This window comes from Alternaria novae-zelandiae, assembly GCF_023758075.1.
Source record: "Alternaria novae-zelandiae strain BMP 2774 chromosome Unknown scaffold_31, whole genome shotgun sequence".
Taxonomy (NCBI): domain Eukaryota; kingdom Fungi; phylum Ascomycota; class Dothideomycetes; order Pleosporales; family Pleosporaceae; genus Alternaria; species Alternaria novae-zelandiae.
The window spans coordinates 215306-243228 of record NW_026056991.1 but is presented as its reverse complement, the minus strand read 5'-3'; the positions used below and the strand labels follow the sequence as shown (position 1 = coordinate 243228).

Genomic DNA, 27923 nt, shown 5'->3' with positions numbered 1-27923 from the left:
CTAATATTAACTAGGCTAAGACAAATAGAGGTGTTTTAGAATCTCCTAGTGTAGTAGATTAAAACTAGCTACTAAAATCTTAATTACGTAAGCAATTAGATTTACTAGGAATTTTTCTAATTTGTTAGGAAATTACAATAAGTGCAATCTTAACAAAGCTTAATAATAATAAAAAGATAATAATAACTAAGTTATTATAATCTTTACAAGTATTAGTATAAAGATTTAAACTTTTACTTCTTAATAGTACTTAGTAATACTAGATAGAGATACTAGATAGTTAAAGTATTTTATTCTTAAGTAAAATAATTTATAATTAGTAACTATAGAAGCTATAATAAGAATAGCTTCTATAGATATATCTATTAAGAGTAAGAAACTAGTCTACTAGATCTATAAATATAAGTAGAAATATATTTTATACTATATAAATAAGTTTTATAAATCTATAAGTATAATAATATAAAAGGTATTTTTTAGTAATATATATAGGTTTATAAGATCTATATATATAATAATAGTAGATAAATCTAGTAGTAAATACTTCTAAGTCTACTAAATCTAGAACTTTCTACTAAAAATAACTCTATTTAGATATATCTTAAATAGAGTCTAATATAGAGATCTATATATAGACTATTTAACTTAAATAAACTCTATTTAGATTTCTAACTATAGTAAGAATACTAAATAAAAATACTCTTAGATTCTACTATTCTAGATTAGTAAGCTCTAACGCTTAGTCTAGTTTAGTGTAAGAATATATATTCTTATTACCTTATATTAGTTAGAATACTAAATAAGAATATCTTTAGATTCTACTATTCTAGATTAGTAAGCTCTAACGCTTAGTCTAGTTTAGTATAAAAATATATATTCTTATTACTTTATATTAGTTAGGCTTCTTTAGTAGCTTTACTAAAAGCTTTTTTAAAAACTTTTCTAAAAAGCTTTATAAAGCTATTAGAGTTATAGATAGAAGTATAAAAACTTTAATTATATTATCTTTCTTTATAAATATAGTATACTTATTAAAATTAAGAATATAAGTATAGCTAGTTAAGTTATTATAGTAGAGTATCTAGAAGTTATTATTCTAAGGCTTTAAAGTATTCTATTATTACTTTTTTTATAATTCTTCTTTTTAAACTAGCTATAGTTACGTTACTTTATAGTTAAATTATATTATATTATATTATTATAAGCTTATTTTATAAAGTAGTAGTAATTACTTTAGTTTAAAAGTATAATACTAGTCTACTAGCTAAGCTTCTTTAAAGGCTCTACTAAGAGCTTCTCTAGAAACTTAATAAAGCTATTAAAGTTATAGATAAGTACTTTATTATTTAGAGTTATAATAATTTTCTAAAGTTTTTATATTTCTTACTAAGGCTTAACTCTACGCTTACGTATAGTAAGTTAACGTAAGGTCTTACGTTAACCTACTACTATAGCTTAACTTACTTATAGTAATTATAGGTATAACTAATTAGAAGCCTGCTTCTAGTCTACTAATAGAAGCGTCTGCTTCTATTGCATGTTGTTTAACCTAAAAAGCTCTGCAAGCAGAGCAATAAGTAATTAGAGTAGAAGCAAGTTCGTGATAAAAGCAACGTTGCGGCGAGATAAACCCCGCGTCTTGTGTCTTCCTTGTCTACCTCTATTCTACTCTGCCTTCGAAGCCTGCGTCGCATCTACTTCCTCTCGTCGCCCGACTCCTTCACTCTTACCTTTACCTCCATACCATCAACCGGCTTCGCGGTAACCTGATGCGTCGAGAACATCACGCCCTTCGTCTTCGCCTTGCCACCTCCCTCAACCTGCACCTCGCCCTTCTCATCCAGATCCAGCTCCCCAAGCCCTTGCTTGACAAAGTCAAAGTGACGTGCGACGCAAGCGATGATGATCTTGGCCTCCAGGTTCGCGAGTTCAGAACCCGTGCAGCGACGCGGGCCGCGCTCGTAGGGCCGGAAGCTGCTTTCGGGGATGGTCTTGCCGGCATCGCCGAGCCAGCGCTCGGGCTTGAAGTCGTTGCGGGTGGTGCCGAAGATCTTGGGGTGGCGCTGGATGGTGTATGCGCGGGGTGTTACGCAGAGGCCGTCGATGGGGAGGGTGTCGCCGTTGGGAAGGGTGAGCATGGTGTTTGATGCGGGTGGAGCGATGCGCGCGGTCGTGCCGGGTGGGTGGAGTCGTAAGGTCTCCTTGATCAGCGCATCGGTATAGGGCAGACGGCTCAAGAGTACCCCAGCGTCGGAGCCTCGTAGCGCTTTCACGACGGCCGAAGGGTGAGTGTCGGAACCAAAGACGTTGTCAAGCTCTTCCTTGAGAGTTCGCGCAGCGAAGGGATGTGTATGCAACTCGTAGAAGGCCCATTGCAGAAGGATGGATGTCGTGTCATGGCCGGCGAAGAGGAAGCCGCGTAACGTATCGCTGGTTTGTTGGAGGATTTGGGGCGTGAGTCGGTCAATGCCGTGGAGGCTGAGAGTTGCGACGCTCTTGTTCTTCGTCTTGGTGTCGACATCACCTGAAAGCAAAGCCTTGTGCTGCTCTTTGATCTTAGCTTTGAGAATGCGGTCCAGATGCTTGTCCTTCGCGCGGATCTCACGCTCGTTGGCAGAGAAGTAGCCGCGCCATCCGACCCCACCAAACGGGCGCTTGTTGAAGGCTTGCGAGAGGGCGCGGTACGTGAGGAGGACTTCAGATTGCTTTCCATCGATTTGCGCATTGAGATCCATGTCGAAAGTTACAATTCCAATGATGTCAAAGACAAGGTTCGTGGTGTAGCCGTCGAGACGAAAGGTTTCGCCAGTCGCGGCCTTCTGTTCCATGAGCTCGATGAAAGTCTCGGATTTGTCCAGAATGACGTCGACCAAACCAAGGAGATGGCTAGGTTGGAAGCCCGGACGTATGCGCTTGTACAGCGCGTTCCATTCCTCGCCCTGTAGCTCATAGTCAGTCCCTGCACCTTCGCCTATAGCTCTACACCTGCTCACACACTACTTACATCGGTAGTAACCAAAGACCTTGAACCAACCAGGGGTGCTATCTGCTGTATAGAAGGATGCTTTGGCATGCTAGTCCGAAACGCTTTGTTCGCCTTGGTGACTTGTTCCGCGACCTCGTTGTCCAGGATGAAGAGCACGGGGAACTTCTCAATCGGGCGGAAGTCGACGAGCAAAACCGGGGGAAATCCAAGCTTCTCAGCTTGTTCGTACAGCATCTCATCGAAGGCGCGTCGAGGATCGCCCTCAGCTGCAATCTTCTCAACCCATGGCCAATGTCCTCGGACGGGATCTGCTGGCTCGGGTTGTGGAAAATGCGAATACTGCTTCAGGTCGAGGGGCTTTGCTTTGGTGAACTTTCGCACGAGGTAGGTCAAGGCGAGCGGGATCACCGCAAGTAGCAGTAGTCTCCATCGGAACAGGTTATTCAGTCGTTCGATATTCGGCGAGAAGAGCAAGTCCAACAGCGCCATCTTTACCTCCAGAGATGTTGGGAGAGCTCGAAAGAATGGCCAGAAAACTGAGGGAAGCCCCTCATCTTGCGTGCGACAAGCAACGCGATGAGGCCACCGGTTCTACCGCGGCAAGCCATCGTGTCAGCGGCGCATTGCACCTATTGCGTACGTCTTGGCGATGGTATGAAGCCTTTCGGAGTGTTGTCGGACATGGCAGCTGCATCGATGTGGCAGGTGATCATCTGATTAGATGCGATCAGATTAGATTAGACCGGGATCACCCGCCGCTGATTCGTTCATAGCTTCTCCATGCTGCAAGATGCGCAAAACTCTGCGCCTTGGCTGGGCGGACGACAAGCTTCGTTCAGCTAGTAAGAGTGGGATGCTGAGACTTTGCGCGATATCGTGACATGATGCCAAGATAAAGCTGTCGGCGTGGAGATGGTTGTTAAGACGTCAAGGTGAGTGAAGGTGTGGCGCAGGCTTTGGTGGGGAAGGTAAGCGGGGCACGGTGCAAGCAGAACGCGTTCGCGTCATTCGGGTGTACACGCTTTTGCTCTTCTATAGTATCTATCTACGCCTACTCAAACACGTCGGTAGCGAACCTCTCATTCCTGAGCCCCTCAAACCACTCCCTCGCCTTCGCGTCATCCGCCTCCCGCCCCTCCTTCTCCTTCAACCGCTCCTTCGCGATCCGAATCAGCGTCTCCTGCACGCCGTCGCCCACGCCGCGCGAGCCGCATACAAAGAGCTTCGCGCCCGCCTCGAACTGCTCGATGACGTCGGCGCGATCGTGGTAGACACGGTCTTGGACGTACTTGCAGCCAAGCGACTCGTCTGCCTTGCGCGAGAAGGCGAGGCGGAGTGAGACGGCGCCCATGTCCTCCCAGCGCTTGAGGAGATCGGCATACATGAGGTCGGTGGACGGCGAGCGGCAGCCGTAGAAGAGGATGGCCGGCGCCAGCTTGCGGCCGGCAGCGATTTGGGCGGCGCGCTCTTGGATGAAGCCGCGGAAGGGGGCGATACCGGTGCCGGCTGCCATCATGATGACAGGGACGCTCTTGGAGTCCTTGGGCAGGTGGAAGGCCTTGTGCGATGGGCGCACGCTGACGTGCAGCCTGTCGCCCGGCGCAAGGTTCGCGAGGTAGTTGGTAGCCACACCCACGTATTGGCCTTGGCCGCTGAGTGCGGTACCCTTGACAACGGAGTATGTGAGGGTGACGTTGTTCGGGTTCCACAGAGGCGACGACGAGATGGAGTACTGGCGCACGCGCATTGGTGGCTGCATCTTGAGGAAGACGCCGAGTGGCAGCTTGGTCGAGGGGAAGCGCTCGAGGAGATCCAGGACCGACACACGTTTGGCGGTGATCTCGGAGCTGAAGTCTTCATCCGCGAGACGCGCCAGCTCCTTCTTCTCGGCCTCGTCGCGTGTGGTTTCAACAAGCGCAAGCACATTACGCTTGCTGGCAGGTTGAGCCAGCTCTACGTACGCACCAAGGACATCGATGGCACTGACGGGTGTATCTGTGGGAAGCGTGGTGGGGCCTGCTGAGGAGATGGTGAGCATCGAGTCCCAGCTTAATCCGAAGTGTCGCATCGCGCGCTGTATGTTCTCCTTAGGGTTCAAAGGCAGAAGAGCCAAGTAGTCGCCGGCTGAGTATGTCATGTCCGAGGGCAGGCTGATCTCGATGTGTCTCTTCTGCCCGGCGTCTCCGCCGGAGAGGACCTCGATCTCCTCCACACGAGCCTCACGAACATCTTGACGTAGCGTAGATGATCTGGGGGCGGTGACTTCGACGTCTAGTGTTGTCTCCAACGAGCCTTCGCCATCGGCCTCTGATGATCCGTACTTCTCGCGCATTGCGGGCCACAATACTTGGTCCTCCCAGGTCTCAAAGTCGGTGAAGATGTCTCCTGATGAAGCGTCGGTGCTACCCATCGAAACCATCTTAGTCGCGCCTCTTTCTTCGAGCGTAGCGTCCAGGTACTTGGGGATCTTGTGGAATGTCTTCGCCCAGTCCTTGTGACCGCATCCGAAGACGGCATACGAGACGTTCTCCAGCTCCTTGCCCTTCAGGGTACCGATCCAGTTGACAAAGTGTGCGGCGTTATCGGTAGGCGCGCCCTCGTAGGATGCGGTGATGATGACAATAGGCTTGTCGGTGGGTATGCTCTCGCGTACAGCATCTAGAGTGTCCACGACTTCCGCATTGAAGCCATGGTTTGCGGCGTCGCCAGCAAGGCGGTTAGCAAGCGCTTCGCATGTTCCGGTGTTGGAGCCGTAGTAAATAGCCATAGGCTTGCCCTTGGTGGTCTTCTCTTTCCTGACAGCGGGTGCGCCATTCACTGGAGGTGGGTCGTTGAGCGTAGCCGATGCCAGCGAGCGCTCGAGCGATGTCGCGGAGATTCCGTTGCGGAGATGCGCGCGCATGTAGAAGTCTTTGGGCTTGATCGTGAGCGTCTGCTTGATCTGGAGTTGGTACGACGCGTCTTCCATGGTGAAGTTGAAGTTCTGGAGAAGAATTGCAAGCACCAAAAGGGCCTCTTGCCAGGCGAATGGCCTTCCAATGCAGGCTCGCATGCCGTTGCCAAAGGGCTTCCAGCAGTTGGGGAACTCTCTGTTGCGTCGCTCAAACTCAGCATCAAGCATTCGCTCAGGTCGGAATTCCTCGGCATCCTCACCGTATGCGACCGGATCGCGGTGCACCATCGGAAACAATGCAACGAGAGGAACGCCTGCTTTGACTGCATACTTTCCTCCAATCGTAGTGTCTTCTTTGGCAGTCATTCCGACCGAAGGCGCAGTGGGTTGGAGACGAAGAGCCTCGCGGAGCACAGCGTTCAAGTAGGGAAGCTTCGTCAAGTGGTCAACAGTGATAGGGCCCTTTCCAATCACATCATCGACTTCCTGTTGCGCCTTCTCATACGCCTGGGGGTTCTTGAGAAGGTAGTAGAAGGTGAACGACAGCAAGCCCGATGTTGTCTCATGCCCAGCAATCAAGAAGGTGATCATGTTGTCAATGACGTTCTCGTCCGTCATCTTCTTGCCAGTCTTGGAGTCGACACCGTTCAACATGCCGTTCAGTAAGTCTTTCTTATCAGTCGGATTCTCTCTCCTCGTCTTGATGACGTCCAGACTGGTCTTGCGGAGCAGTTCGATGTCTTTCCAGTACTTTTGCGACTCGGCACCGTAGAACATCTGCGAGATGGGGTCTCGCCTTGCGCGGTCTCCGCTGGTCTTGAGGAAGTCGGCCATGGCATCGACGAAGGGATGCATCTTTTGGTAGTAGTAGGAGTTGAAACGGTAGTCCATGGCGCAAAGGGCGATGGTGTCGAGAGTCAGCCGGGTGAAGTCATCCGTAACATGTATGGTGTGCTCAGGGCCGTGTCTTGCCCACTTCATGACGAGTTGCGAGGCAATGTCGTGCATCTCGTTGAACATGTTGCGAATGGCGAGCGGGCCGAGTTGAGGAAGCAGAACGCGATGCGCGATACCCCAGTTCTCTTCTTGTGGTCCGTAGGATGTGAACAAACCATCGTGAACACCGTTGCGGACCTGTTCTAGTGATGCCGCTATGATTTTTGAGAACCGCTCCTCGTTACAGATCTCGTCCATGTGAGCTTGGTTTGCGATAACGACACGCTCGCCGCCAAGGTAGAACTTCCATATCGGGCCTGCACTCATTAGTTCTCGGCTCGCAGATTCGCAGCCAAACTCAGTCCTGTGCAGGAAGCGGATAGCAAGGTGGGTATGCAAAAAGAGAACCACTAACCGTATTTCAGTGTCAGATTACACATAGACTGTATGGGGTTTGTGGCATCGATGTCTGTGATGTTGCCAACGATGGGCAGGCCAGGAGGGCCGGGGATAGGTTCAAGCTCCGCCATGTCGAGGGATAAATAGTAAAAGGTAGAAGGTAAAAGTCCAAGAACTCAAAGTAAACGCTCGTTGGTTGTTGAAGTCGATGTGTTGACCGTTCGTCGTGGCCGGACAGCCCGCTCTATCTATAAGGTATCAGAAAGAAATTCAGTCATGCCACGTCGTTTGCATAATGACGCACTGAAACAAACTGGACTCGTTCGCGCGCTCCGAATGCTACCTCCTGGACGCGTTGGGACCACTTTGTTGCTTGGAGAGCAAGATGCCTCGGTCGTCGTTGCGGAATGCGAGCACGCTGATTCGTTGGCCCTGTTTTAGGTAAGTCGCCCGTCGGAGGTTTTCACGTCGGAGGACGGATGAATTGCGTCGGCCGAGCTAGAAGCTGAAGCACATGCAAATCCGCTGGACACGCGAGATGGGACGAGAATAGGCCCTGGGCGAGATGCGAAGTGTTGATGGGGCTTAAGAAGGTGCAGCTTGCGAGTGTAAATGCAACGCAATGCCTGGAGGACCGACTTGGCATTGGGTTCGCTTTCATTGGCTTGCGGGGACAAAGCGGTGGGATGATGCGCGTGGACCAAAGTCATCCGCTGGCATTCCGACGATCAGGGTCTACGAGGGGTGACTACAACCTCGTGTTGAGGACTTCATTGATATCGTGAGGACGGTTTTGGGGTGGTATGTTTCGTGATCGAGCATTCATCATATCTAGGTATCATACAGCAAATCGAGCGGTAGAGGTTGTTGTACTACAATGCAACCTCACTGTGTCTCATCCTCGAATCTCCCAAAAGCAAGTACACTAATCATCGTGGTGGTTGGCGCATTCCTCAAGTAAATGGTTCGGATTCGTCATGTCGCATGCTTTGGGACACCATCTACATGCGCATCAGCAGCGCAGCGAAAGCCCCAAACGCCATTCCTGATGTTGACAGCGACCACCTCCCAGCACCGGCCTGCATATTCTCGAACGGGCTACCGTTGCCGTTGGCCGGCGGAGGATCTGTCTCTTCCGACCCCGATGCCGACGATGTCTGCGTAAAGGAGGCGCCTGGTGTCGGCACCGGAGCGGAAGGCTGGGCAGAGGGGCTAGGCGACGAGGTCGTGGACACTGGCGTGCCACCAGCCACAGTCGACGTGACGATGCTGCCGGTACTAATCTGCGTCGGGCCCATGACTATAGGCACGATTATCTGCAGCGTGTTGCCGTCGCCATCAGTCGACGTCTTTGTCATAGTCGTGCTGATTGCGCTGGTCAGATCAGCGCCCGCGTCGTCATGGTCGTCGGTTTGGGTCGTGGTGGTGGGGGGCTTGGGTGCGGCGGGCGCAGGCTTGGTTGTTGGGGCTGCGTGCGTGGGTTTCGGAGGGTCGGCTGCGGCGGTGCTCGACACAGCAGCGTAGGCGTCTTCCACCACCTCAGCAGGTATCGTGCAGCCGATGGCATCGCAGTAGAGTTCTAGCGGTCCGAGGACGAGTTCGATGTCTGATTTGTCGGCTTTGCATGAGGATACTGCGCACGCGACTGCGCTGGAGAGGTACGAGGTGCTGCTTTCGCTGGTTTGACATATGCCTGGAGCCACATCAGTCAGTGATACGGTGAAGTATGATAGTGTTGAACTTACATTTCCTATAACTGCAGCCATCGTCTGTGTTCCCAAAGCAGTCCCGCCAACACTGGGGGAGACTCTGCAGCCACCAGTCGCGATGCGCAGCAACACCCAGCACGAAGACGTGCGCGAACAACAGCCATGTCCCAATAGACGCCCACATGATCATACAGTTCGTAACGAGCGACGGAGGTGAGTGTAGTGAGGCAAGACAACCTCAGGACTGCCGCCGCAGCCTTAAGGAGACGTCCATCCCTCTGCGCCTACCACTCTCGCGTCTGTACTCGGGGATGTCGCATGGCGAGTGGCGTCTGCACCCTTTCCAGATCACCGTCAGCCGGAGCCAACCAGTTGCGTGGCATGGATCGTCGCCGTCATCGTGTTTCCCCCGCTTGTGTTTCAGGTCGGGTGCACATCCAGGCGAGGGGGGAACTCTGCTCGCCTGGCTTCTCACTCTCGTCGCAGACACGCATTGCAACATCATGCCTTATGATCGATTATCGCTATTCATGGGGTGTCACTGCCGTACGGCCTCTCAACACCCAATCTTTGCGGCGTTCTCGATTGCGACATGATGTGCGTCGAGGCTGAAGGTGGCGACTTCTGCACCGTTGTTTTTACTCGTATCGACAACTCCAGCTGTCAATATTTCGATAAGGCGTCGTTGCGGTGGAGCTGGAGAGTTGAGCACTTACCCCATAGTATTTCACCTCACGTACAGCAAGATGTGATACGGGAATACGACATCCCCGGCTATGCTACCGCTCAAAGCGTTGTCCCTGATGGCATTTGCGGTAGCTGAAGTCAAAAGTGGCCTCACGGACCTCGTGGTGTCCAGTCATTACACACGTCAATATCTTCTCCTGAAGGAACGATCGCGACGATTTCACCAGACTTGATACTTGCGACTTCAACCAGCGCTCCGATGGCTTTCATACAAATAAGGAGAAGAGGCACGTCTGCGGGGGTGCACTTTAAGTCGCCTAGCGGACGTTGCTCATCAAGCAAAAAAGCAGGCCTAACATGGCACTTTTTGTGTCGTATTCCATCGCGTCGTTAATGCGACATCCTCAAATGCACCCCCGTGTTACTACAATCGTGGTGGCATTGCATCTTGTTGACTTTGGTATACCTGGCGCAATTCTTTGATTCTATATCGTTCCTATTTTACTAGATTCGTGGTTCTTAGCAGTCCATTCAGTGGAACTACATTACCTCATCCTTTCGTCTTCAGCCTCTTCATCACGAAATCCGGAGGCGCCGGTCTAACAGCCTTCTTAAACACCTCCTCCCACAACTCCTCGAGTCTACCTTTCATCTGCAAATACTTCTCCTGCCTCACCCAAACCGCATACTCAATCACTCTCAAAAACGTCCTTTCACCTCCCAGCAACGCTCGTCTACTCAGCTGCAGTGGCACAGCCCAATGTTCCAAGTTCACCCAATCGTGAGCCAGGAACTTGTACGCCGTGTGCACCGCTACCGCAACAAGCGTTGCATCACTCATCTCTGGTCGGTAACACGATCTGGAAGTGGGATAGGCTATAGGGAGAGTGATGAGTCCACTTCCATCTTGACTTGAGACCGCATATTCGTACTTACGCTCGTCTTCACGCTGAGACGTGGAAGAAGACGCCACGCGATAGCGGAGTAGTAGACATAAAGCGAGAGGGATGGTATCTGGACTGGCGTGATCAGCTTTGTCAAAGTCCATGTTGAGGAATTGGAGAAGGCCTTGGCACACGGTTGTCATGAATTGCGTGGGGCGTAGAGTGTCGCTGTTGGGGTTGATGTGTTCGGTTTCACCGCTAGGCGTTGATGATGGACGGAGCGTAGACTCTACGATGTCGAACGGGGCATGTAGGATGAATGTGCTGAGACGAGCAAGGAAAGACGATGTGTAAGGCTGGGGCGGAACGAGGTAGTGGTTGACGGTGTTAGAAGACGCTTGTGGAGCCATGTCGATCCAGGCGCGGGTGTCTTGTTAGCAAAGGCTGTCAGTCAACTACCTGCACATGGAAAAGAGAACGAGAGTAGAACAAAACGCATTTCTTGACGGCATACGCGAGTCGTGTTGTGAAAGCAGGGTCGTGAATCTGCACTATGGCGATGTGTACTATTAACTAAGGTGTATCAAGCCTGCTGGCTGTGACAATGTTCTCACAACACATCTTGGCTCTGTGCTGTCCCAATGTCGCACGCACGAGGGAGCGCTCGCAAGACACCTAATCAAATTCAAATCATAATGAGATCGTCGCTACGTCCACTTTCCCTATCGAGAGTAGGTTCAAGCCGCCGTCAAAACAAAACGTCATCCTGATCTTCAAGCAACATCTCCCACACAATCTCGAACCTACCCACAAACTCCTTAAAGTCAGCCTCATGTACCCACGTCCTAAAGCCCAGGTCCTTCAAGAACGCAATCTCAGCACTCTGAAGATCTGCATACTGTCTACCCATGATATCGGCCCACGCCTTTGGCGATACCCTGCTGTCGCAAAGATTTCCATACGCAGTCTTGATGGCTGCAGCAAGTCTGAGACTCTCCTCGTGCGTCTGCGAGTGGCACACCCCATCGCGCGTCAAGACCCTAAACTTGAGTAGGAGGAAAAGCGCGCAGGGAATAACGTCCTTACTCACCGCCCATCTTTGGTTTCCGTTTCTTAGCCAGTTCGATACGCGCGTGCACGTTCTGGTCATCAAATAGCCGGGCTCGATTCGTAGATCTGATGGGTTGATGAGGGCGAGGAGGGCCCTGAGGTCAGCTTCAGTCGCGGCGGACATGATGTTGTATAAGAGATCCGGGGGTACACTGGTGATGAAGCCTGCGAGTTTGGTCAAGTCCTCGTCTAGGTAGTATTGTGTGATGTCTGCGGTGGGTACGTTCCCTGGATTTGAGCGAGGAGTAAATGGAGGTGAGATCCGTATTGTAGACATTTCTCGATATTCTAGTGACTCGTCGCTATGCAATAAGATTGTAATAGGCGATGTGCGTTAGCTGGGGGAACTTGTTACGTGCGTGGAAGCATTGACTACCTAGGTACCTTACTTTAGTGCTCTAGAAAGACCTTGTAGGACCTGAGGTCATTGTATACTGAATCAACTCGCGAACATGCACAGTGCAACCTAGACTCTTCTTTCGTCGAACGGGATGACGATAGTCATTAGCAGAATTGTCAAGCCCGATACCTATGCCTTTCTTGCTCCTTGTCGCTCGCTGTAGTCCCCTGAAGGACGTCTTCCAGTCCACAATCTACCGGGATCGCTCGCCACTATGACATCGTTGGCGCATTGACGGCACTCTGTCGGGGCCGTACCTTTGCCTGCAAAATGCTGGGTTGATGGGTGGTTGTCGGTGCGCCTTCCTCGAAGATGGGGTGAAAGAGCTGTCTGCTTCGGGCTAGATCTCCCGGTGCTCCGCAGCTTCTTTCCCCGCATGCTGCACCTGCCCTTCCTCCACTCTCCAATGGCTGTCCCGCTGCCACCTGCTTCCAACCTCCACGCCATCCTCCTTGTCACCAAGTCGCGGTCGCTCGGCCCCCGACTCGTCTTCCACTACCCACCGCTGTCACCTTCAGCAGCCGCACTCGCTGCCGCGAAAGACCCGGCTTGGTTCAGGCACGACACGTCGACGGCCAGCGTCGACTCGCGCAGCTCCGATAGCGAATGGGACAGCAGCACCGACTCAGATGACGACAATGATATCGAGATAGGCAGTCGCACTAGCGGCGGTCGCGCATCGGGGAGGACCCTGACGGGCCGCGTGAGCGACAAGTCCAAGCTGGGATCGGGCCTATGGGGCAAGCAGGAGACCATCGACGAGGAGGATGCCGACGACGATAATGATCAGGACGGTAATGGACATCGAGGCAAGGGTGGAGATCACGACTGGGATACCGTGCTAGGCTTTAAGATGGATGCGCTCGAGAAGATGCTGAGCCCGAGCAAAGAATACAACAAGAGGCGCTTCGAGCTTGGCGTTGAGAGCATCGTATTTCTAGGCGCGCCCATGTTTGTACGAGACGACGGACTCTGGAAGAAGGCGAAGCGGAAGAAGAAGAAGCGCTCTGACCAGCAGAAGCTTGAGGATGGCGATCTGGTCAGGAATCTCACGAGCGCAAGCGACGGCGACGACGCGAACTCCCCCGAACCGTCGAACGAACCGGTCCCAGGATTCGAGCCAGGCTACGGCCACGACTCCATGTCGAGCGGGCCGTCGGAGGCTGGATCAGATGCACGCAGCAACTCGACGAGTCTTGACATCAACAACCCAGACATGACCATGTTCAACGTCGTCTTCGTGCTGAACCCGCCTGCGCTGGAATACCAGCAACGCGTGAAAGAGATGTACGAAAACGTCACGCGCAAGTATGCCAAAGCACTCAAGTACGAGGAGGCGCGGTTCCAGTACGTGTGGAAGGAATCCAAGCGCATCATCGACATCAAGCAGCGCGCCAAGGAGACGACCGAGTCGCTCACGGCGACATGGCGTAAGATTGTCAGCACGTCACCCCTCGCTAAGTCTATCGCTATCATGTTCGACGCGATATCGCACGACAAGATAGCCCACATCCACTTCGATGCGACGTTCAACACTTCCTTCCAGATCCCACAGGCCGATTCCACTCCCTACCTCCCCACCGCCATCGAACCCCAGATGCCAGGTCTATGGCTCACGACCTCGAACGTCATACTTGAAGACGATGATGCGCCGATGACACAACATGCCGCCTTGTTGCTTCTGGAGGATGCCGAAGTGCTGATCAAAGACCTGGGCGGTGATACCGGTGGCAACGCCGCAGCCATCGCATTCTATATTCGCAACATCATACCCACCAAGTCTCTGCTGAAGATCTCCAAGAAGCACAACATATCCGCGCACGATATGGAGTACATAGCAAGCCATCTTGTCTACTGGCGGCGGGCACGTCTCGTCGCTCCGCTATCGCCACGCGACACATACATCGTCAGTCCAAACGCCGACATGACTGTTCTCCCAGCTGCGATCTCAGTATATGCGCAGCGCTTCCCTACGTTACCTACGCTGCCCAAAGTACTGAGCATGCTCTCCGGTACACCACGGCCGTACAGGAACTTCATACCTACAGCCGAACATCGCGAAGCGTACATGGAGATTCTAGCGTGGCTCATGCGTGGCGGCTGGGTCACGCAGTTGCGCACATTCGCTTGGGTGCGCGTAACGCCTGAGATCAAAGCGCAAGTCGCAGCGGAGATGGAGCGCGAAGAGCGCATCAAGAAAGCTGAGGAAGCGCGCAGAGAGTTGATGAGCGACAACGATTCCGTGGCGGATAGTCTGCTCTCCGACAAGCGAAGCAGTTTGCTTTCGCTAAACTCCGCGAGGACTTCATCGCCTTTGCGCCGCACGCGCCGGGATGCGGATGAGGAGATGGAGAGCAGCACGATACTGAGCCCACGACTCGGATCGACCGCCATGTCGCGGAGCGTTTCTGCGCGCACGAGTTCGGACGCCGGGAGTACGAGCAGTCAACGCACGACCATTGCGCTTACGCCATCACAGAGAGCAGAGTCGCCATCTCATCTTGGGCTTCGGGATGTTAAGCCCCATCGCCCGTCGCCTCTACATCTGAAGCCGACCTCCCCATCTCCATCGCGCAACTCGATAGTCTCGCCCACATCTCCGGTAGAGAAGCTGGCCCCACCAGACCCCTCGTCCTTCGCACCCACCACCATTTTCTCGCCACAGAAAGCGTCGTCGATAGAAGCGCGATGGCTCGATAAGATCGCCCAAACGTTCGAAGACACGGCGATCATCTCGACGAATCCCAGTCCGCCGAAACACGCAGATGGCGCGCTGGGTGGCATAACTGGTAAAGAGCTGCGGGAGAGCTGGCCCATGCTGCTCAGGCATCTAGATGGTAAGCATGCGATCGAGGATGTGTCGGCTAGAGAGGGCATCAAGCGGAAGCGGGTCGCGGTGCTGTTCAACGCGGTCAAGGAGAGAGGCTGGCTGGTTATTGCGCGGCATTGGTGAGTTGGTGGATGATGTGGCGGTGATGCTTGATTCGATACCCGTGTGATGGTTGGTTCTGAACCATAGTTCTCTCAACCCACCTCATTTCAAGGACAAAAGCCAACGCCCCAAGAGCATACGTTGACGTGGGGCTCGCTACTTTGCGTCTTTTCCGCTTGATGTAGGCTGCAGGCCACCTCGGTTCAAAGAAAAGAGTGGACGCCCTGGAGCCTACGTTGACGTTGGCGTATCTACTTTGCATGATTTCAACTCGATGTAGGCTGCACGCCTCTCTACTTTGTTGCTTGCATAATGCGAACCCTCTGGCTCTTTCGCGCAACATCATGCTCGCTTGAACCATAGTTCCAAGATTCATATCCACCGGTACTATGGGTACTGCGCAAAATCCCATGGTCGAGCCTCAAGTACTTCTCTTTGGAAGCAACACCACGCAAAGCTTAACCATGGCTTGACTTTTTGTGGAAGTTTCTGCTGCTATGCGAATACTTCATATATAACACATCCATCCTCTATCTTCTCTCTTACTATCTTACCATCTACGAAAGCAAAGTCTACTCCACAACAGCTTCCCGCACCACTCATAACACGAATCAAACCAAACCACCACCAAAATGCGTGGCCTCTTCATCACCCTCCCCTTGGCCCTGGCCTCCGTTGCCTTCGCCGGCCCCATTTCGATGCCGACGCCTGCGGCGCCGTCAACGCCTGACTTTACGGCGATGCCGCGCATGACCGCTGCCTCTGCCTCCGTCGTCGCCGCTCCTCCTGCTACCACCACCACCACCGCAACCCACACGACGCTCATCACCATAGCATCCGAGCTTGAGCCCCGCAAGCACAAGAACAACCACCACCAGCATGACAAGGACCACTACGGCTACGGCGGCTGTTCCGAGTACTGGGACGGGAGATTGATTACGAATTGTCCGAGTGTTATTGCTACTACGTAAGTCCTTTCCTATTATTCCCTATCATCCAAGCCGAAATAGGTTTTGTTCTTTGGGTTTTGATTGTTGGATTTAGAAGTTAACGAGATATTGTAGGCTTGACTACCACGGCACGCATCCGCTTATGACTTTAGAGGGGGGCAGGTGTCTGCGTCCTGATTGCGAGGGCAAGTATGGGGGATATTGAGAATTGGGATGGGCGGCATGGGGGGAAGAAGACTATGGTGTAGAACTGGGGTTAGGGGGGGCTTTGGGCCCGGTTAGGTGTATGGGGGTTATGGAGAAGGAGATATGCGCTTGGGCTTGGGAGATGTTGGACAGCGGATGCCGTGCTGTCGTGCTGTCGTGCGGGAGAAGTGGGGATAGTTCACAGCGTTCAGTCATTCTTCTAGCGGAATTAATCAGTACTCACGATCAATTGTCGCATTGTAACAGTACAGTCAGCACAACAAAGAGCTAGACGTACCATCAAGATGACATTACGTTCACAAACAACCACCGCTATGCAAAGATACCCATGTACAAAACTCGCGTCTACATCCCATCAAACAACAATCATCTACGACGCAGTAACAAGCACATAACTCGTGATAGCATCCATCCTCTCCTTGGTCAACTTCAGTCCCACCTTCAGCAACTCGGTAGCAACCTCTTGGTCCTTCCTCTCCAACTCATTATACTTCTCGCGCGTAAGCAGCCAAGCAACAGAGTCGTTCTCCGCCGCTACCGTGCCCGTACGATCCGTCTCGGAGAAGAACGGCAGCTCACCACACGTCGTACCGGGCAAGATAACTTCGAAGAAACTACCCTGGTCGAGTTCGTATTCCGTGCGCAGACGCCCCTTTTCTAGGATGTAGAAACCGTCTGGGTCGTCGCCGCGGGAGTAGAGGACGGTGCCGGCGGGGTATTCTTTGCGCTCGAAGTAGGGTGCGACGGCTTGCCAGAAGTCTTCGTTTTTGGTGGAGACGTCTTCGAAGGTTTGGAGGATGATTTTGAGGGGTTGGGCGAAGTTGCGCCAGCGCGAAGGGGCGACTTGGGTGGTCTGGGTGGTGCTGAGCGAGGTGGTGTCGGGGATGGAAAGAGAGTCTTCGCCGCTTTCGCGCATGGTGGATCGGGCTGCGATGAGTCTGGCACCGCGGCGGGGCGAGGAGAAGACGGGGTTGAGGGAGCTGGCGCCGAAGGATGTGGGTGTGCCGCCGGTAGCGATTGGTTCGTTGGGTGAGGTGCCCTTGGATCCGGAGATGCTCATCGGCGGTGTGGTTTGTGGCTTTGTCGCATGGCGGTTCCAGTGCTTGTGGAAGACTTCTAGCAACTCGTTCTCGCAAGACTCAAGCGCTGTGTTCAGGTCTTCGAAGACTTGTGGTGGAGGGCACTCTTCGTCGCCGTCTTCGTCCAGAAGACCGACGTTCTGAAGGGCTCGACCGACTGGATCAGCGAAGGAGACTCCGGAAATGATCATCTTGACGTTCTTGGTGTTCAGGATACGGTTGATGCGCTGGAAACCCTCGGAACTAGAAAAGTCAACGTCCAAGACATGCGTAAAGTCGACGATGATGAAGCTGATGGGGTTCTTCTCAAAATGGTCGTCGTCGATCAAAGACCGCATGTATTCTTCAACGGAAACGATAGTTCCGAAGAACAAGAAGCCGCCGAGCTTGATGGCGCGGATCTGACCTCGTACCTTGTTGAGATAACGAGAATCGGATCGTGGGCGGCGAACAGTGGACTCTGCGATCATACCGCTGTATGTCCCTCGGATGGCGGAATGACGGGAGCTTTGCACTACGTAGCTGACGCACGCAAGGACGATACCGACGAAGATGCCAACAACGAAGTCGTGTACGCCCATAATGAGGACAATGGCCAGGATGGTCAGGTATTCGAGCTTGTGACATTTGCCAAAGGTATCCCAGAGAGCTTCCTTCATGAGATCTATACCCAGGAGGAAGATGAGTGCGCCGACGAGGCAGATTGGAATGTAGCCGACCATGGCTGGGCCCGCAACCCAGACGGCGGTTGTTGCAAATGCGAGCATGATACCTGCAGTTCGGCTGTTACCGCCGTTGTCGACGAACATTACGCTGTTGGCGTAGACGAGGTAGTTCTAGGACTGTTAGTGTTTGATCGGGAATAGTTGTGAGGATTGTCCTACCTGAATACTGCCCAAGCAACCAGAGAGGGTGTTCGAGATGCCGTGAGCAATCAGCTCTCGGTTGACATCGAGATTGTCCTCCCGCACCGCGGCACCAAGGGCGGGGACATTGATGGGAACGTGAATAATGCCGAAGAATGAAAGGGCGAACATGGTGGGGATAGTGCTGACAAGCGCCGCTCCATCTATACTGCCAAATTTGAAGTAAGAGTAGAATCTGTAAAACTTGACACCGGCTTCTGGCGTCTCGAAGATCCAACCTGCGTTGCGTACAGGCTCAAGGTCCTTGTGCATGATGCCCTTGACGATGATGTAAAAGACAGCAAATACGGTAATGAAGAAAGCGGGGAGAACGAAGGGGCTCTTGGACAGACGCCGGAGGACCATGATGGTGATTGCAAGGGCAAGCGGTAGTGTCCACAAGTACCAGGTGTCGCCGGAGAATAACTTCTGCAGGGTAGCGAGATCGTAGTTGAGGTTACCCTCGAGGCGGGCTGATACCTCGATTCCAGTGACAACCAGGAAGAAACCAACACCTCCGATGCAGCCGATCAGGATGTGTCTTGGGAAGAAGCTGACGAGGTTGCCCAGCTTGAAGGCTCCCAGGGCAAGAAAGATGAGACCGGTCAGGATGGAGCTCAGACAGTAAGAAACGATGGTTGTGGCTATGATGGCCTCCGGTGGCTTGCCTTCCATCTGGTTCATGATGGAGTAGGCCATTTTGTGGAAGAAGGGCACTACCTCGATCATCTCAGATCCAACACCTCCTTTGAACACGGAAAGACCCAGGGAATAGCAGAGTTGGGAAACAATGCAGCTCACGAAGAAGATGGAGATACCGTCCGGGCCGGTGTTGCTAAAGATGGGCGCACCGAGCGGAAACAGAATGTAGCCATAGGACAGCGCATCCAGGAGGTTGAGAAGCAGACCGAGGAATACGGCCGACGTGATCTGAACACTGCTGAGAGCGCTCGAGATGAGAGCATCCTTGGTATAGTTCTTGGGGTTTGTTAGAGACGCGCTCACGTCCAGCAGATGTCCCCGTCCAGCAGCGAAGGTTTGTTTGATGCGTTGAGGCAGGCGCGACTTGGAGTGCGGTGTCCACGAATGGCTTTCGGAGGGCTTCTGCTTTTGTTGCGGGTCCGGGCGGGATAGTCTGGTCTGGGGCAGCAGAGGCGTGCGCTCGGTATCCTCGACAACTACACCCGGCACGTGTGAGCTGCCTGGTGTCTTCTTCGCGTTCTGTGACGTCGCTCCCGGCAGCTTGGGGCTGAAGAAGCCCTTATCAGCCTGTTGTGGCCCGATAACGGTATCGGGCGTCTCGGCCTCGCTGTCCTCCTCGATGGTGTCGGTCCAGCGACCCGTGTCTATCGAGGCGCGCCCCTCGTCGTTATCGGAGAGGATGCCCGCATGTCTCCCGGAGAACGTGTCGGGGTCGGCGAAGCTGTGTCGCTGGGGTCGGTCCTGGTAGTCTTCGGCTTCGAGGGCATACGAAGCCAATTGGGAGCTTCTCTCTCGCACGCCTTGGGACGAGTATTGAGGGGTATCTATGCGGCAGTCAGTGGCTGCCCATAGATGAGGCTTGGGGTAGGTACCGGCAAACCCGTGGGAGGTTTGATGCGCGAAAGATCGGATGGGATTGCGCGTGTAGGAGCCAGAGAGAGGGCCTCCGGCAATTGAATTCCCTCTTATCCGGCGTGGGAGGGACTGGCTGCCCTGCTCGGCATGCGAGGCATCGTGGGCGAAGTCGGCTTCGTTGACAGCGTCGCTGGTGAAGGGAAGCTGCTGCTCTGCTTGCGGCGAGTCGCGCGAGAACAGACGGGACGGCATGGCGCCTGATTAGGAATATCTATGTATCGTCTAACGTTCAAAACTCAGCGACGCATCGCCAGACCCGCGGAAGTTTAAGTGGAGAAGTCCAGGCGGGATCCAAACTTGGAAGTGGAGGGCTGCTACCGGGAGCTAGGCGGCGCTGGAGGCGGGTTCGACAATGCCTCAGACAGTGTCGACGTGACGCGACAAAGGTGCGCCTTTGAGTGAAATTGGCGTCGTCGCCGGAGATCAGACATGATGGTGAAAGGCCGTCGGGTGCAGGGATTGCGCGGCTTGTCGGAAGCATGGGGCGCGCTTCTGCTAAAATTTCCTTCACCACCAAGTGAATCGAGACCTGAGCTCGGTGGACGTCACCGGCCGCTAGCCACTCGCCCTTTCCCCTTCCATGCTGCCCAATTCCCAATCCAGCATCCGTCCTCCCCGCATCTGCAACCTGCATCATCTCCAATTCACCCGTCGCTTGATTTCAGTTCTCAACGACGCGATATGGCGTCAACCGCCTCCGACATGTGATCATCGCCGTTGCAACTGTCGCCGTTGTCGCTGCCCTCGCTAATGCACCTCGACCAATCCGCGACGAATCCCACACGTTCATGCATCGCGGAGCGCACCGCGCAGTCCTGCAGGTGGATCCGCTTTCGTCATGCGAATTGTCAAAATCCATCCATGCGAGTCAGGATGGAGTTCATCCAGAATTCTCTTCGAGTTTGCGCACAAGAGTTGGATGAGTACTGGTCATGCTTACTGACACGATAAGAGATTGCGGTTCCGCGCCTTCCAGTGTAAGCGGCCATCGTTATGGCCCGTCGCCGGCAAGGAAAGACCGTCCCGAAGGCTCCTTCCTGGTCATATCCACGTCCCTCAACAACCCCGCGCCAATATCAGTCAATTGCATACACAGTACCGGCACGGCGGTCCTCATGCGTGGGCTTCTACTACAGGTTTACACCTCCGCAGAATCCCTGGTCTTCTTAGACAACCGCTTTACGTGGACCTCGCATAAGAACGTACGACAAAGACCTCCACAACGAATGCAGATCTTATGAATCCCCTCATTGTCGTGGCGACGTGCGTACTGGATCCGATACCGCATCCGATCTGAACTCGCTGGGTAGTGCTGGCAGATCCGACGGCGAACTTTACAGGTATATCACACAAGCCAGATTTGTCGTTCGCTAGTGTAATCATATGCACTACGTACCAGGATCGCAGTTTCCGTGTGAATCTCAAAGTATCCGATTCTCTCAAAACTGCCTGGTTGCCTGGTAGACTCCACGATGCAAAGACCCTCTAGTTCCCTCGGAGGGTCGGCGTAAGGACCGCGCTGCAAGAGGACAAACACTAGCACATCAACCACTTTATGATCGTGGTGTTGTTGAAATGCGTCAGGATCGTCAAGTCCAATCACGAATGCTCCGTCGGGCCGAGCGATGGGGCCTTGGGCGTACGGCTCTGTCCGAATGCCTAAGGTACAAAAGGCAATACCAGATGAAGAGTTTGGCGCAACACAAATGCTGGCTTGCATCAGTCTGCATGCCAAAAGCACTGAAGCTTGCTCAACCTCTCCGGAAGGCTTTGTTGTAATTTTCAGTTCCACAACGCCTGCCATGTTGTGTGGTAGCCTATCTTCTTCACGCATCCAATGCAATTGGCGCTTCTTCGCAGCAGAATAGATTGGTCCTTTTACGCTTGCCCAGCTCCAACTGGGTGCTCGCCACATTGTAGGTCTCCTACACCTTGTGGTCGGTCGCCAACACAAGTCCTCGATAAAACGTCCTTCCCACAGGCCAGCCACCAAGCGATCGTTCATGACACCTCCGACTTCGTCTGCTACACCGTTGAGCGCTACGAAGATGTCCGACTCTTTGGTCAAGTTGTCCCCACTGTAATCATGCAGAAACTGACCCCACGCTTGATATATCGTGTTTTCGGCGAGCAGATTTGGGCCGTCGCTGGGCTGGCGCCCGAATCTAGTGCCATTGAACAACTCAGATCTCAAGATTGTATCAATATCGGGTCCTTGCCATCGAAGACTATTGAGCACCCTTTTGAGAGAACTAGGATCCAAGAGTGGATCGATCGAGCCGGCGTCGACGCTTGTAACGGCGTAATTCTCATGAGTGTACGACTCATGACATTCCCAAGCGAGCACTTCTCGCGTAAAGTGCAAGATGCGTGGAGAAAGAAAACGTTCTTGAGCGACCCAGGCCCTGCCATTCAAGGGTGAAGAGTTGACAAGGGACGATAGGTTGAGCGAATGAAAGCCGAACAGGTATGTACCTGGAGTCGGCCGGCCATATGAGTCCTCAGTATTTGGCTGCGTAATCTCGACTGTGACTGGTGTAAGCTGCTGTACATTGCGATCAAAGAAGAGGCCAGTATCTCCAGACTGGGCAGAGGTTGCTGCAATGCAAAACGCAGCTTTACTGTAGATTTCGCGCATGCATTTTGCCTCTGTAGCCCAGTCGTCGAGATCATCCTGAAAAATACATCTGCATATAGTTAGCGGCTGCAGAAGCTGATGGGACTGTGGGTCATCACAGGGAGTCAATCCATATGTACTGTTTCTTGAACCTCCGCGTAACGGCAACAGCGTCCTGGAAAGTCTTGGGTAGACAAGAACTGGGAATGCCGTTTCTGAGCATGTCGACGGTGGCTTGTGTCAGCATGACGTGGTGGGGGTTCTTCCCCCAGCAGTGGGAAAGTACTGTGTAGGCTTCGTTGGTCGTGGATTTGACTCTTTCACATAGGCGGACAGTGTCCTCCTCACAGGACCCGACGTGGATAACTCTTGTAGGCACGAAATGAGTGTGAGGAGCGAGATGTGAGCACTTCGAATGGAACTCTCGACATCCATGCAGTTGTCCTCGAAGGAACGACAGGGCTTTAGCATCTCCCGTGTTCCCGGTGATGTGTTGGTAATGCAAGTCAGGTCTCGCTTTGCTTCCAAATTAGTTGTGGTAATGCGAATGACGAATTGCCTCTCTTACACTCATACGGTTCCAGATCGGGGTATGCATAATGAGACTGAGAGCTTTGAAACACGAATGTTGGACCTCCTGTAGTTCGCTTAGTTACGCAGTTGTAACACGTTGCTTGTGCGCGAAACGGAATATCAAGGCCTCCGGCTACCATGGGGTTAGTTTTGTCACTATCTGCTTTGGTGAAGACGAGATACTACCATATTCATTGAAAGCTTGCTGGAGTCGAACGCAAATGCCACATGGAAGGTCCAAAGCTTGTTGAAAAGATTCTGCATCAACATGGTGAACGAAACCTCGAGGGGATGCGAACCGTCTCACATTGGTATAGGGTGTTCTGTCTCCTCGAAGAAAAGCTTTACAAGGCTCGCAAAGCAAAGTTGGAGGTAGCTTCGCGGGTACTTCTTCTTGTGGAGACCGTGATCTGCCAACTATCGCAAGAGGAGGAATAAGTGTATCGATGGAAGTGCTCATAATGGCAACAATATCTATCAGAGTAGACGGTGTCAGTGGCAGAGTCTCGGGATGCCCAGGATGATCGAGGTAAACTGGAAGTCAGTCGCAGCCCCTCACTTCCGAATTGGTGGTGGCTGTACATTATGCACAACGGCATGGCTAGCGCTGACACTCAAAGATTAAGCCTACCAACCTGCAGGGATGCGCGCCGCGAGAGCCGTGTAATTGTGAACTTCGTGAGGTACACTTGCCAAATACTCACAACGATGCCTATGTAATTAAAGTGCGGCCAGTGCAGATAAATACGTGTAGTATTAGAAGAGTCTTTCGCAACCCATCTCCTTTACCAACGCGTCTTACCGTACAATATCCTGGATTTGATCACATCGCCTCGATACTCTCGACGAGTTCTACAAAAAGCTCACTCAGCGAACAACAGTAAAGCTATCGCGATCATACCGTATACCAAAGTATCATCTCACTAATTAGCCCGGATCAAGACCAGGCCCCAGTCTAAGTCAAAGACGTAGTCGCAATACGAAAGACATGACACGATGGCCGAAACCTCCCATCAAATGATGGCGAAAGGAATTACACATGCACGATCAAAGACGCGCTCTATTCTCATTCTCACCCACTACACACCCTACAACTTCGGAAACCTAACCCTCAAAAACTGATTCGGCCACGCAACATCCAACCCCAACTGCCACGCCACCCTCAACACCCACTCAGGCTCCCTCATAAACTGTCTCGCAACCAGCACAACATCCGCCAACGGCTCCTTCCCCTCCGTAACCCTAACCGCAGCCTCCGCCTCCTTCACCACCTCCTCATCCCCAATCCTCGCAATCGTCGACGCTGCACCCCCCTCTTCAACAATATCCCTCGCCTGCTCCGCCTCAGTAATAAGGCCCACAGCGCCGATGAAAAGACTGAGATTCTCTTTCTTGAGCGCACTCCGGATTTGCGCGGCGATTTTGATCTGGTAGTCTTTGGAGTCGAACATGTTGATTCGTTGTTCGGGGTGGTTTCCTCCGCTGCTTACGTCGAGGAGGTCGATGCCTAGACCGGGGAGGAGTTTTGCGAGGCGGATCGAGCTTTCGACGTCCCAGGTCCCGCGGGCCTTGCCGAGATCGGTTTCTTCCATCCAGTCTGTGGAGCTGATGCGGAGGTACAGGGGCATGGTATCGGGGATGACGGCACGAATGGCCTTGGTGATTTCAACAAGGAGGCGAGTTCGGTTTTCGAAGGACCCGCCGTAGGCATCTGTGCGTTGGTTTGTAACGGGTGAGAGGAATTGGTGGATCAGGTAGCCGTGCGCGCCGTGGATTTCGATCACGTCGATACCGGCTTTTACTGCTCTTTGCGCTGCGTCGGCCCAGTCTTGGATTAACTCTTTGATCTCCTTTTCGCTGAGAGCGCGAGGGGCCCAGTATCCGCTGCTCTCGTTATCTGCGGCTTTCTCGTCCCATGCCCATTCTTGGCCGCCCATGGGGCCGACGACGTTTGTTGGCCAGCCATCTGCGTCTACGTCGGCTTTTACGCTGACTTTACGCTTTCCGCCTTGTGTCTTCTGTTCGCCGGCGATCCAGGGCGCGCATGTACTTGCTTTTCTGCCTGCGTGTGCGAGTTGGAGTCCACTCTGCGCTCCCTGGCTCTTGATGAAGTCTGAGACTCTTCGCAGAGCGGGGATCTGGGAATCACTCCATATGCCGGGACAGTTTGGTGAGATGCGGCCGTTGGCTTGGACGCCGGTGGCTTCTATGAAGACTAGACCTGCGCCTTTGAGGGCGTAGTGGCCGAGCGTTGCGATGTGGTAGTCTGTCAAGGCGCCGATGGTGGGGCCTGAGGATGCGGTGCTGTACTGGCACATGGGCGCTACAAGAATGCGGTTGCGGAGGGTGGTGCCGCGGATGGTGAGGGGCGTGAAGAGGGTTGGTGTTGTGCCATTTTGTTTGGTGTTTGGGGCGGGCGTTCCTGGGGAGGTTAAATGTTGTGGGGTGAAGTATGGGAGGCCAGGGACGCCTTGGTTGTAGTCTTGGGGTGCCATGTTGCGATGTCGAGTCTGAGGATTTGGATCGACTGTTCTTGTATAAAGACGATAGGAAATTATAAATCAGTCGGGGAAAGGTGCTAGAAGAAATGTCCAAGTCGCCTATGCAAGAGCACGCAATGCCGTTGATTTGTAAGTATCTTTTGGCGTGGAGATAGTTGCCGAGGTACATCTGCACTTGCCTGAATCAGAAGGTGCTCAAGCTGCAAAGGCTTGCGAAGTTCAAGCCTTCGAAGAACTAAGCTTCGTTGAAACCGCTCATGATCTTGATGCCTCAGGCATTATATTCGCCACTTTGTATAACACCGCAAAGCCTCCAACAAGCACACACGTACTAGGGAACGCGGCCTCAGCGTCCATGGATTGCATCAACGTCATATGGTCAATGGCTATTCCTTTCGAGTGGACAGACTTTACAATCTGGACGCGACTGAAACTAGGACTGCCGCAGAAGCGTCTAATGCTTACGCTGACGCGCGAGCTGGAGCGCGTCGCCATGTGATGTGCTCGATGACGTCAATGTAACCGTCACTCGATATAGTGGCCAAACTTCCAGCGCGAGTCGTGCAAGACAACCAACCATCTACATCTCTTCAAACTATTCCATCCGTAGCTCTGAATCCTTCTTCTTACGAATTCACCATATACACCAACATGTCTGCTGCACCAAACAACCCCGGTCTCGTCTCTTCTCACGCCCAATACGTCAAGGGCGCCGCTGAGGTACGTGACAACTCGCCTTTCCAACCCTTCCTTATACAGAGCGAGGCACTAACTTCTTCCCAGGAGACCATCGGAAACGTCACCGGCAGTGAGCCATGGAAGGCATCGGGTGCGCAAGACAAGGAGCAGGCCGTAGACGCCATGAAGGCAGCATCAGCGAACCGCGACCCCAGCCAACAAGGAATGGGCGGCATCGAGGAGAAGGCAGGAAACCTAGTTGGCTGCGAGGGCATGCAGAAGGAGGGTGCTGAGAGCAAGAAGGATTAGACAGCTACTGCAGTTGTTGGAATGAAATAATATAACGAGATACGCGGCAACAAGGCTGCTATATTGACATGCACATTACGTTACTCTTGTGCAACGTGAATACCAAACATGGGTTCGTACGTCATTGCTTGCGGTATCGTGAAGGGCCGACCCTGAGCTTCGGTGGTCCGTGTGAACCTCGAGCTTGAGCTTCTCGCAATCGAGCTTCAACAAACCACAAACTTCGCCGTCGCATTACCAACAACCCCTCACCAGTCGTGTGAAATATTGCATTCCAAACAATGGCGCCTCCAATACGCGCGCGCTCGATCAAGTCAGATTCCTTCCACGAACACTTCCGAAAGCTCAAGACATCCGTGTACCAAGACAGCCCTCGCCCAAACGCCGTATCATCCTCGCACTACATCCGCACACTATCGTGGAATGCCTCTGGTACCTTCATCGCGACAGGCGCTGCTGATAGGACACTGCGCATCTGGAACCCTGAAAAGACGAATGCTAAGAACTCGACTGAATTGCGCACGCCCAACACGACAGCAGCCCTAGAGCGCGTATCCTTTCACCCAATCAACGAGAATGAGCTCGCAAGCTCTACGTCTGATGGCATGGTCAGGTTCTGGGATATACGGTCCAAGGCTAGTGTTGGTGAAGTCAAGGTCGGCGAGTGCCCGTTTACGTTGGCGTGGACGCCAGATGGGAATGAGTTGGTTGCAGGTAGAAAGGTTGGACCCCTCCATAGCCATGCAAGACATACACGCTGACATTCCCAGGATAATCTCCTTGTCACCATCGATCGATCGACCCTGAGCATCCTCTCCGAACACCAACAAGTCCTCCAAACAAACCAATGCGTCTTCGACTGGTCCGGCAACCACCTCTACACAACAGCCGGCGACGGCAGCGTCAGAAGCCTGCGTTACCCGTCTTTCGAAAACGCTATGACGCTAAACGCTCATACCTCTGCATGCTACGCTGTATCACTATCGCCCAGCGGCGAATACCTGGCAGCTGGCGGAGGCGATGCGCTCATCTCACTCTGGGACACACAAGAATGGATATGCACACGGACTTTGGAATTGACCGGCGGTATCATCAAGTCGGTCGACTTCTCCTTCGACGGTAGCTACGTTACTGCGGGCTCTGATGACAAGGAAGAGAAGAAGATTCGCATCGCGCATGTTCACACCGGAGAGATTGTACACACGGTCGATGTGCCGACTCCAGCGTCCCACGTTGCCTGGCATCCGTGCCGGTATATCCTCGCATACTCCGCGGATAATTTGGGTCTCAAGATTATTGGGGGTATCAGCTAGTTTGGCATAGGAGAAGCACGAAAGGGAATGGCGTTCACCAGGTCTGCAGGTTCGTATGATACCCATCGTAATCGGAATTCAACGCGCAGCCATGCCGCGGGATCTTTTGGCAAGCGGCTTATTTCCGTCTGTGACGCAATCATTGTGCTCCATGTCGGAGTAGCAAAGTCCGTCTTTTCCTCTGTGAAAGTCAAGTCACTTTTCTTGCATCTTCCCGTATTCTCTCCAACTTTCATCA

At 52.8% G+C, this 27923-nt stretch overlaps 10 protein-coding genes across 10 annotated transcripts; 3 read left to right on the top strand and 7 right to left on the bottom strand.

Annotated features, from left to right (window-relative positions):
• Positions 1–1694: 1694 nt before the first annotated feature.
• J4E88_010301 (uncharacterized protein) lies at positions 1695–3475 on the bottom strand (the record flags this gene model as incomplete). Its single annotated transcript, XM_049403895.1, has 2 exons — positions 1695–2939; positions 3005–3475. 2 exons carry the CDS (start codon positions 3473–3475, stop codon positions 1695–1697), a joined length of 1716 nt encoding a protein of 571 aa, XP_049250412.1.
• A 562-nt stretch (positions 3476–4037) lies between these two features.
• On the bottom strand, positions 4038–7255 carry J4E88_010300 (uncharacterized protein; the record flags this gene model as incomplete). The annotated part of the gene is made up of 2 exons (XM_049403894.1): positions 4038–7132; positions 7231–7255. 2 exons carry the CDS (start codon positions 7253–7255, stop codon positions 4038–4040), a joined length of 3120 nt encoding a protein of 1039 aa, XP_049250411.1.
• A 960-nt stretch (positions 7256–8215) lies between these two features.
• J4E88_010299 (uncharacterized protein) lies at positions 8216–8980 on the bottom strand (the record flags this gene model as incomplete). Its single annotated transcript, XM_049403893.1, has 1 exon — positions 8216–8980. The coding sequence occupies one exon, from the start codon at positions 8978–8980 to the stop codon at positions 8216–8218; it is 765 nt and encodes a 254-aa protein (XP_049250410.1).
• Positions 8981–10447: 1467 nt separating this feature from the next.
• On the bottom strand, positions 10448–10904 carry J4E88_010298 (uncharacterized protein; the record flags this gene model as incomplete). The annotated part of the gene is made up of 2 exons (XM_049403892.1): positions 10448–10470; positions 10547–10904. The coding sequence occupies 2 exons, from the start codon at positions 10902–10904 to the stop codon at positions 10448–10450; spliced, it is 381 nt and encodes a 126-aa protein (XP_049250409.1).
• A 338-nt stretch (positions 10905–11242) lies between these two features.
• Positions 11243–11881, bottom strand: J4E88_010297 (uncharacterized protein; the record flags this gene model as incomplete). Its single annotated transcript, XM_049403891.1, has 1 exon — positions 11243–11881. One exon carries the CDS (start codon positions 11879–11881, stop codon positions 11243–11245), a length of 639 nt encoding a protein of 212 aa, XP_049250408.1.
• A 529-nt stretch (positions 11882–12410) lies between these two features.
• Positions 12411–14957, top strand: NPR3 (Nitrogen permease regulator 3; the record flags this gene model as incomplete). Its single annotated transcript, XM_049403890.1, has 1 exon — positions 12411–14957. The coding sequence occupies one exon, from the start codon at positions 12411–12413 to the stop codon at positions 14955–14957; it is 2547 nt and encodes an 848-aa protein (XP_049250407.1).
• A 1506-nt stretch (positions 14958–16463) lies between these two features.
• J4E88_010295 (uncharacterized protein) lies at positions 16464–19886 on the bottom strand (the record flags this gene model as incomplete). Its single annotated transcript, XM_049403889.1, has 2 exons — positions 16464–18008; positions 18057–19886. The coding sequence occupies 2 exons, from the start codon at positions 19884–19886 to the stop codon at positions 16464–16466; spliced, it is 3375 nt and encodes a 1124-aa protein (XP_049250406.1).
• A 4086-nt stretch (positions 19887–23972) lies between these two features.
• J4E88_010294 (uncharacterized protein) lies at positions 23973–25880 on the bottom strand (the record flags this gene model as incomplete). The annotated part of the gene is made up of 2 exons (XM_049403888.1): positions 23973–25394; positions 25851–25880. 2 exons carry the CDS (start codon positions 25878–25880, stop codon positions 23973–23975), a joined length of 1452 nt encoding a protein of 483 aa, XP_049250405.1.
• Positions 25881–26036: 156 nt separating this feature from the next.
• On the top strand, positions 26037–26372 carry J4E88_010293 (uncharacterized protein; the record flags this gene model as incomplete). Its single annotated transcript, XM_049403887.1, has 2 exons — positions 26037–26105; positions 26169–26372. The coding sequence occupies 2 exons, from the start codon at positions 26037–26039 to the stop codon at positions 26370–26372; spliced, it is 273 nt and encodes a 90-aa protein (XP_049250404.1).
• A 281-nt stretch (positions 26373–26653) lies between these two features.
• On the top strand, positions 26654–27685 carry J4E88_010292 (uncharacterized protein; the record flags this gene model as incomplete). The annotated part of the gene is made up of 2 exons (XM_049403886.1): positions 26654–27094; positions 27143–27685. The coding sequence occupies 2 exons, from the start codon at positions 26654–26656 to the stop codon at positions 27683–27685; spliced, it is 984 nt and encodes a 327-aa protein (XP_049250403.1).
• Positions 27686–27923: the final 238 nt, after the last annotated feature.